A 10,000-nucleotide genomic window follows, 5' to 3' on the forward strand; every position below is an offset into this window, starting at 1 on the left:
GACTGTATGTTTGTTTATGTGTAACTCTGTGTTGTTTTTGTTGCACTGCTTTGCTTTGCTTTATCTTGGCCAGGTCAACGTAGACATATATCTATATATTTTTTTAAATGTACCTGTGACCAGTTCTCTTATCTCCACGTCTCCAGTCTTGCGTAGCAGGCGGACCAGGGCAGGTATGCCCCCACAGTTCTTCAGGGTGATCTTGTTGTCGTCGTTGGCCTTGCCGTAGACCAGGTTCCTCAGGGCTCCACAGGCACTACGGTGGACCTCACTCATACGGTGGTCCAACAGGTCTACCAGCAGCTGGATCCCACCTTGACGACGAATCTGACAGAGAGGTGGAGAGAAAGACATTGCGGAGAAAAGGGTGAGTAACATTGCCTAAGATTTTAAAGACGTGTTGGCTCTACCAAGCAAAAATGGCTCAGTGGCCATTTTTAAAAAACCGTTTTAGTGGATGCTCTTATCCAGAGCAACTTACAGGAATAATTGAAGTTAAGTGCCTTGCACAAGGGCACATCAGATTTTTTCACCTGCTTGACTCGGGAACTTGAATCAGCGACCTTTCAGTTACTGGCTCAAAGCTCTTAACCTCTAGGCTAATGCAATGTTGAGGCACAAAGCTGGGTGACTTTGAGGAAAAATTGTTTGGGGTAAAAATTAGCAGCATACCTATTAAATCAATCTGTACTTACTGTAAATGACATCTCTAAATGTACAGTACAATGTAGTCATGTACACTAAGTGATTTCCTGGGAGATGAGACAAAACAGTTTCAAGTTTCAGCTGTTTTTCCAGTAGCCTGGCCTTCCAGGTGTTACAATAACCAGGTTTCCACCAACATTTTACGCAAGTAAAGCACATGCCGGATACAAAATGTCACGGCTGGCCTGATGGAAACAGCAAATTTGTCGGTAAACTTTCCAAATGTCAACAAAACAAAATATGCTTGACAAAGTTGGGATCTTTTTGTGTCTGTAAAATTAATGATGAAAGAAATGGCGGAAACGTATTAATGAGAAAATATTGATATAACAACTATCATATGGAAGTGATGGTCCTCCCACATGTTGTGTGGTCCTCCCACATGTTGTGTGGTCCTCCCACATGTTGTGTGGTCCTCCCACATGTTGTGTGGTCCTCCCACATGTTGTGTGGTCCTCCCACATGTTGTGATGGTCCTCCCACATGTTGTGTGGTCCTCCCACATGTTGTGTGGTCCTCCCACATGCTGTGTGGTCCTCCCACATGTTGTGTGGTCCTCCCACATGTTGTGTGGTCCTCCCACATGTTGTGTTGTCCTCCCACATGTTGTGTGGTCCTCCCACATGCTGTGTGGTCCTCCCACATGTTGTGTGGTCCTCCCACATGTTGTGTGGTCCTCCCACCATGACTTGAGAAACCGTGCAGTTTATTGCTGGGTGGTGAACGTGCACAGTGATGAGCTTGATTCTTCTTTCCAATAAATATCAGTTTTTATTCTGGTGACATGATGATCGATGCTTGGCTGCCTTTTGACAAGTAAAAATAATCTCACTTGTCCATAATCATCTCATTATATAGGCTATACCCTATAGACAGAGTGCTATACCCTATAGACAGAGTGCTATACCCTATAGACAGAGTGCTATACCCTATAGACAGAGTGCTATACCCTATAGACAGAGTGCTATACCCTATAGACAGAGTGCTATACCCTATAGACAGAGTGCTATACCCTATAGACAGAGTGCTATACCCGCACTCTGTCTGCCAGCTGTTGGCTAGAATGCACATGCCAATACCAGAGTGGGCACATTCACATTCACTATACAACGCAATGTTTTTTCTGACAAAACCATCAGTAGAGATGAAAATGCGATGGAAATGTGTCTTATTTATCGGTACTAGAGAATTTACCAACAAAAATTATTTGTATGTTCACTATGTCGTCACATACAGCCTTTAATCTGCAACAACTCCATTTGATGGAAACATGTCTGGTGGAAAATGCACATATTGTTTTTATGCTGATTTTAAAATATTCAGATGAAAAACTTTCACCAATTGGAAACCTAGCTAATCATAACCTTCACCTGCTGGTGTTCCAGACATAGCCACTGTTTCACTACAGGGACCTTCTAGTACCCTCAGGCGGCCAATGAGTAGAGAGAAAGGAGGGTTCCAAACAATCATCAGAGAGTTCTAATGATCATAGAACTCTGCAGAGGTCCACAGGAGGTCATTAACAACCAACTGGTGAATATTTGGAGCTGTGTGTATGTGTGTGATGCAAATGTGTGTGTGAGTGTGTGTGTGTATGTGCGTGTGTGAGGGTGTGTGTCAGATCCTAGATGCCCTGCAAGACATCCATTTATAAATAGTATTCCTATTTCCTGCTATAAAGAGCTGCTGGCCCAGATCACAAATTACTTTATCCTGTAAGACTTAGCTCTGTGTTTGACCTCAACCTTCTACACACAAACCTTAGATAGCATCACCACACAGAGGGAGAGAGGGTGAGGGAGAGAGTGAGCGAGCGAGAGAGATAAGGTAGAAAGGGGAAAAGGGAGAAAGGGTGTGATTGAGAGGGGAGTAAGAGAGATAGGGTGAGGTAGAGGGATTGCAAAACGGAAGAAAAGGGGGGAGAGAGAGAGAGAGAAAGAGGGGGAGAGAGAGAGAGAGACTGATGGAGAGGAGAGAGAGAGTGATGGAGAGGAGAGAGACAGATGGAGAGAGAGAGAGAGAGAGAGAGAGAGAGAGAGAGAGAGAGAGAGAGAGAGAGAGAGACTGATGGAGAGGAGAGAGAGAGACTGATGGAGAGGAGAGAGAGAGAGAGAGAGAGAGAGAGGGGGAGAGAGACTGATGGAGAGGAGAGAGTGACAGAGAGAGAGAGAGACTGATGGAGAGGAGAGAGAGACAGAGAGAGAGAGAGAGACTGATGGAGAGGAGAGAGAGACAGAGATAGAGTTAGATATAGATAGAGAGAGAGAGAGACTGATGGAGAGGAGAGAGAGGGGGGGACTGATGGAGAGGAGAGAGAGAGAGAGAGAGACTGATGAAGAGGAGAGAGAGACAGAGAGAGAGAGAGAGAGAGAGAGAGAGAGAGAGAGAGAGAGTGCTGGAGAGGAGAGAGACAGAGAGAGAGAGAGATATAGAGTTAGATATAGATAGAGAGAGAGAGTTAGATATAGCTAAATATATATATAGAGAGATATAGAGTTAGATATAGATATATATATATATATATAGAGAGAGGTAGAGAGGTAGAGAGATATAGAGTTATATATATATATATAGAGAGAGGTAGAGAGGTAGAGAGATATAGAGTTATATATATATATATATATATAGAGAGAGAGAGAGAGAGAGAGTTAGATATAGATATATATATATATAGAGAGATATAGAGTTAGATATAGATATATATATATATATATAGAGAGAGGTAGAGAGGTAGAGAGATATAGAGTTATATATATATATATATATAGAGAGAGAGAGAGAGAGTTAGATATAGATATATATAGAGAGATATAGAGAGTGATATAGAGTTAGATATAGATATATATATATATATATATATAGAGAGAGATATAGAGTTAGATATAGAGTTAGATATAGATATATATATATATAGAGAGGGCAGATATAGATATAGATATATATATATATAGAGAGGGCGGACAGGGAGAGAGAGAGAGAGAGAGTTATATATATATATATAGAGAGAGATATAGAGTTAGATATATATATATATATAGAGAGGGCAGATATAGATATAGATATATATATATATAGAGAGGGCGGACAGGGAGAGAGAGAGAGAGAGAGTTATATATATATATATAGAGAGAGATATAGAGTTAGATATATATATATATATAGAGAGGGCAGATATAGATATAGATATATATATATAGAGAGGGCGGACAGGGAGAGAGAGAGAGAGAGAGATAGAGTTAGATATAGATATATACATATATATATATATATATATATAGAGAGAGAGATAGAGTTAGATAAAGATATATATATATATATCGAGAGAGGGCGGACAGGGAAAGGTTAGGAAAGCTGTTTGATGACACTGCAGAGGTTTATCGCTCTACACTAGGCTGGTGGTAAATACATGTCAGTAATCTGTTCAATTAAACCGGATGAACCCTGAACTGAATACTAAACAGACCACACACACTGATACTCTAAAACACTTGTGCTCCACCACCAGTGATGTTTTGTCACTGGCCTACACACAAAATCCCATCATGTCAAAGTGGAATTTAGTTTTTAGATTTGTTTTTACAAATGACTTAACTAAAAGCTGAAATGTCTTGAATGAATAAGTATTCAACGCCTTTGTTATGGTAAACCTAAATGAGTTCAGGAGTAAAAATGTGCCTAACAAAATCATATAATAAGATGCATGGACTCACTCTGTGTGCCATAATAGTGGTAAACATAATTTTTTTACACAAACAATTATGTGTAAGGTCCCTCAGTCGAGAAGTACAATTCAAGCACAGATTCAATCACAAATACCAGGGAGGTTTTCCAATGCCTCGCTAAGAAGGGTACCTATTGGTAGATAGCTGAAATAAAAAGCAGACACTGAATATCCCTTTGAGCATGATGAAGTTATCCATTACGCTTCGGACGGTGTATCAATACACACTACAAAGATACAGGCATCTTTCCTAACTCAGTGTATCAATACACACTACAAAGATACAGGCATCTTTCCTAACTCAGTTTATCAATACACCCAGTCACTACAAAGATACAGGCATCTTTCCTAACTCAGTCGCCAGAGAGGAAGGAAACCGCTCAGCGATTTCACCATGAGGCCAATGGTGATTTTAAAACAGTTACAGAGTTTAATGGCTGTGATAGGAGAAAACTGAGGATAGATCAACAACATTGTAGTTACTCCACAAGACCAACTTAAATGACAGAGTGAAAAGGAAGCCGGGACAGAAAACAGTCATGCTGTTAGCAATAAGGCACTAAAGTAATAGTGAAAAACATTTGGTAAAGAAATTAATGTTTTGTCCTGAATATAATGCATTTTGTCTGGGGCAAATGCAACAATATGTCACTGAGTACCACTCTTCACATTTTCATGGATGGTGGTGGCTGCATCATGTTATGGGTATACTTGTCATTGGCAAACACTCAGGAGTTATTTAGGATAAAAATAAACGGAATAGAGCTAAGCAAAATCTTAAAGGATAACCTGGTTCAGTCTGCTTTCCAACAGACATTGGGAGATAAATTCCCCTTTCAGCAGTGACAATAATGGGAATGAACACAGCATGGCGCTAACAGAGATGGCCGCCTCGCTTCACGTTCTTAGGAAACGATGGAGTATTTTGTTTTTTTATGTATTATTTCTTACATTGTTACCCCAGGAAATGTTCAGTCTTATTACATACATACTTTCCAACATTACAACCAGGAATACAACTTTCCCAAAGCAGATCCTCTCTTCTGACCATCACACAGGACAATGGATCTAATCCCAGCAGCTGACTGAAAACAATGGCGAAGCAGAAGGGGCAGACAGAGCGGTCTTCTGGTCAAGCTTTGTAAAAGGGCACATTGCTCACAGCTCCAGAGTATACTACTCGCCAATGTCCAGTCTCTTGACAACAAGGTAGATGAAATTCGAGCAGTGGTTGCCTTCCAAAGAGACATCAGAGATTGTAACATTCTCTGTTTCACAGAAGCATGGCTTTCTCGGGATATGTTGTCAGAATCAGTCCAGCCACCGTGCTTCTCCGTGCTTCACGATGACAGAGATAAACACCTCTCTAGGAAGAGGAAGGGCGGGGGTGTATGCTTTATGATTAACAACTCATGGTGCGATCATAACAACACACAGGAACTCAAGTCCTTCTGCTCACCCGATCTAGAATTCCTTCAAATCAAATGCCGGCCATTCTATCTACCAAGAGAATTCTCGTCAGTTATAGTCACAGCTGTGGACCTCCCCCCTCCCGCTCAAGTGAACACCAAGATGGCCCTCAAGGTATTTCATTCGACTCTATGTAAACTGGAAACTATATACCCGGAGGCTGCATGTATTGTAGCAGGGGAATTTAAAATAAGCAAATTTGAGATCAATGTTACCTAGATTTGATCAGCATATTGATTACACGACACGTAGGGCTAATACTCACGACCACTACTACTCTAACTTCCGCCATGCATACAAAGTCCTCCCCCGCCCTCCCTTCGGCAAATCCGACCACGACGCCATCTTGCTCGTCCCGGCTTATAGGCATAAACTCAAACATTCAATGCTGCTCTGACCAATCGGAAGCCACCCTCCAAGATTGTTTTGATCATGCGGACTGGAATATGTTCCAGTCAGCCTCGGAGAACGACATTGATCTATATGCTGACTCGATGAATGCATTTATAAATAAGTGCAATGGGGATGTCGTACCCTGTTAAAACCTACCCTAACCAGAAACCGTGGATGGATGGCGGCATTCGCGAAAAACTGAAAGCGCAATCCACCGCATATAACCATGGAAAGAGGTCTGGTGATATGGCTCAATATAAACAGTGTAGTTATTCCCTCCGCAAGGTAATCAAACAAAATGCTGGCACAGGGAGAAGGTGGTGTCACAATTCAAAGGCTCAGACACGAGACATATGTGGCAGAGTCTACAGGAAATCACGGACTACAAAAACAAAAACAGTCATGTCACAGATACCAACATCACGCTTCCAGACAAGTGAAACAACTTCTTTGCCCACTTTGAGGATAACAAAGACTGCGTCCCCCCCTTTCCTTCTCAGTGGCCGACGTGAGTAAAACATTTAAACATGTTAACCCTCACAAGGCTGCTGGCCCAGACGGCATCACTACCCTCGTCCTCAGAGCATGTGCAGACCAGCTGGCTGGTGTGTTTACAGACATATTTAATCACTCCCTATCCCAGTCTGTTGTCCCCATATGCTTCAACGTGGCTACCATTGTTCCTGAACCCAAGAAGGCAAATATAACTGAAGTAAATGACTACCGCCCAGTAGCACTCACTTCTGTCATCATGAAGTGCTTTGAGAGACTAGTCAAGGATCAAATCACCGCCACCTTACCGGCAACCCTAGACGCACTACAGTTTGCATACTTCGCCCCAACTGGTACACAGATGACGCAATCGCCATTGGTCTCAACCCCTCCCTGTGCAACTGGGTCCTGGACTTTCTCACGGGCCACCGTCAGGAAACAACATCTCCACCTCACTGACCCTCAACACTGGGTCCCCACAAGGGTGTGTGCTCAGCCCTCTCCTGTACTCCCTGTTCACCCACGACTGTGTGGCCATGCACGCCTTCAACTCAATCATCAAGTTTGCAGACGACACAACAGCAGTGATCACCAACAACGACGAGACAGCCTATAGGAAGGAGGTGAGGGCAATCGGAGTGTGGTGTCTCACTCAACGTCAACAAAACAAAGGAGATGATCGTTGAGCACCCCCCCCCCATCCACATCGAAGGGCCAGCAGAGGAGAAGGTGGAAGTGGAAAGTTTTAAGTTCCTGGGCGTACACATCACAGACAAACTGAAATGGTCCACAGACACAGTGTGGTGAAGAAGGCGCAACAGTGCCTCTTCAACCTCAGGAGTCTGAAGATATTTGGCTTGTCACCCAAAACCAAACTTTTACAGATGCACAATCTAGAGCATCCTGTCGGGCTGTATCACAGCCTAGTACGGCAACTGCACCATCCTCAACCACAAGGCTCTCCAGAGGGTGGTGAGGTCTGCACAACGCATCACCGGGGGCAAACTACCTGCCCTCCATGACACTTACAGCACCCGATGTCACAGGAAGGCCAAAAGGATCATCAAGGACATCAACCACCCGAGCCACTGCCTGTTCACCCCGCTATCATCCAGAAGGCGAGGTCAGTACAGGTGCATCAAAGCGGGGACCGAGAAACTGAAAAACAGCTTCTATCTCAATGCCATTAGACTGCTAAACAGCAATCACTAACTCAGAGAGGCTGCTGCTCACATTGAGACCCAATCACTGGACACTTTAATAAATGAATCACTAGTCACTTCAAACAATGCCACTCTAAATAATGCCACTCTAAATAATGCCACTTTAATAATGCCACTTTAATAATGTTTACATATCTTACATTACTCATATCACATGTATAAACTGCATTTTATACCATCTACTGCACCTTGCCTATGCAGCTCGGGCATCGCTCATCCATAAATGTATATGTACATATTCTCATTCACCCCTTTAGATTTGTGTGTATTAGGTAGTTGTTGGGAAATTGTTAGATTATTTATTAGATATTACTGCACTGTTGGAACTAGAAGCACAAGCATTTCGCTACACTCACATTAACATCTGCTAACCATGTGTATGTGACAATAACCTAAAACACAAGGCCAAATCTACACTGGAGTTGCTTCGCAAGAAGACAGTGAACGTTCCTGAGTGGCCGAGTTACAGTTGTGACTTTAATCGGTTTGAAAATCTATGTCAAGACATGATAATGGCCGTCTAGCAATGATCAACAACCAATTTGACAGAGCTGGAAGGATTTTTTAAAGAATAATGAGCAAATATAATATATTTCTCATTATTTTAAAGAATAATGAGCAAATATAATATATTTCTCATTATTTTAAAGAATAATGAGCAAAGCTCTATAGGCTTGACTCCAGCTGTAAAGGTGATTCTAACATGTATTAACTAAGGGGATTGTATACTAATCTAATCAAGACATACTGTGGTTTATTTTTCATTAATAACATTTTATTTTGGAATATCTCTTCCACTTTGCCATTTACAGAGTATTGTGTGTAGATTGTTGACAAAAAAAAGACAATTAAATAGATTTCAATCCAACTTTGTAACTTGGGTGCGTGCATGTGTGCGTGTGTGTGTGTGTGTGTGTGTCTGTGTGTGTGTGTGTGTGTGTGTGTGTGTGTGTGTGTGTGTGTGTGTGTGTGTGTGTGTGTGTGTGTGTGTGTGTGTGTGTGTGTGTGTGTGTGTGTGTGTGTGTGTGTGTGCTTACATACACAAACAGACGGCCATGAAAAATCTATATCGTTTTGTTTATATAAATATATATATATATTTATTTGTTGGACTGGCATTCAAGAACCAAAAGCCTTGTTGAGTGGCGAGTGTGTTTGGTCCAGTGTCTGAGACTTGGTTACATATCTGTACATCACACAAACACGCAAACACGCAAACACGCAGACACACGCAGACACACGCAGACACACACACACACACACACACACACACACACACACACACACACACACACACACTCACTCACTCACTCACTCACTCACTCACTCACACACTCACTTACACACTTACACACTTACACACTTACACACTTACACATGAAGAGGCAACAGATGCTTGGAGAGCCGACATAACAAGAGGGGAGTGTTGATGAGAACAGTGTGTGTATTCCATCAAGGATGTTTGTGTGTGTGTGTGGGCCAAGATGTTGTTGTTTTGTTGTTGTTATTCTTGTCATGTTTCTGTAATAAACAAAAGGAAAATGCTGTTCTGAAACACAAGGCTGATCCAATGAAACATGACAGATATGGAGAGACAAGAAGAGAGACATAGACAAATGAAACTGAGGGAGGAAGAGAAGGATGGGGAGGGGGAGGATGATGGGAGGGAGGGAGATAGGGGGAGAGATGAAGAGGAGAAGAGGGACAAAGATGGATAAGACAGAGAGGAGAGAGTGAAGACAGTGAGATAGAGAGAGAGAGAGAGAGGGGGGGATAGAGAGCGAGAGAGAGAGAGAGGGGGGGATAGAGAGAGAGAGGGGGGAGAGAGAGAGAGGGGGAGAGAGGGGGGGATAGAGAGAGAGAGAGGGGGATAGAGAGAGAGAGAGGGGGAGAGAGAGAGAGAGAGAGAGAGGGGAGAGAGAGGGGAATAGAGAGAGAGAGAGAGAGAGGGGGAGAGAGAGAGAGCGAGAGAGAGAGGGGGAGAGAGAGGGGCACA

At 42.7% G+C, this 10,000-nt stretch overlaps 1 protein-coding gene across 1 annotated transcript in view; it reads right to left on the reverse strand.

Moving 5' to 3' along the window:
- Positions 1 to 10,000, reverse strand: part of LOC109900120 (catenin delta-2) — a 591,443-nt gene that overhangs the window by 173,239 nt on the left and 408,204 nt on the right. Inside the window, exon 14 of the mRNA XM_031835028.1 lies at positions 114 to 327. Within this exon, the coding sequence (XP_031690888.1) occupies positions 114 to 327 (214 nt within the window). The remainder of the gene's footprint in view (positions 1 to 113; positions 328 to 10,000) is intronic.

Source organism: Oncorhynchus kisutch, linkage group LG11 (genome assembly GCF_002021735.2).
Source record: "Oncorhynchus kisutch isolate 150728-3 linkage group LG11, Okis_V2, whole genome shotgun sequence".
Lineage (NCBI taxonomy): Eukaryota > Metazoa > Chordata > Actinopteri > Salmoniformes > Salmonidae > Oncorhynchus > Oncorhynchus kisutch.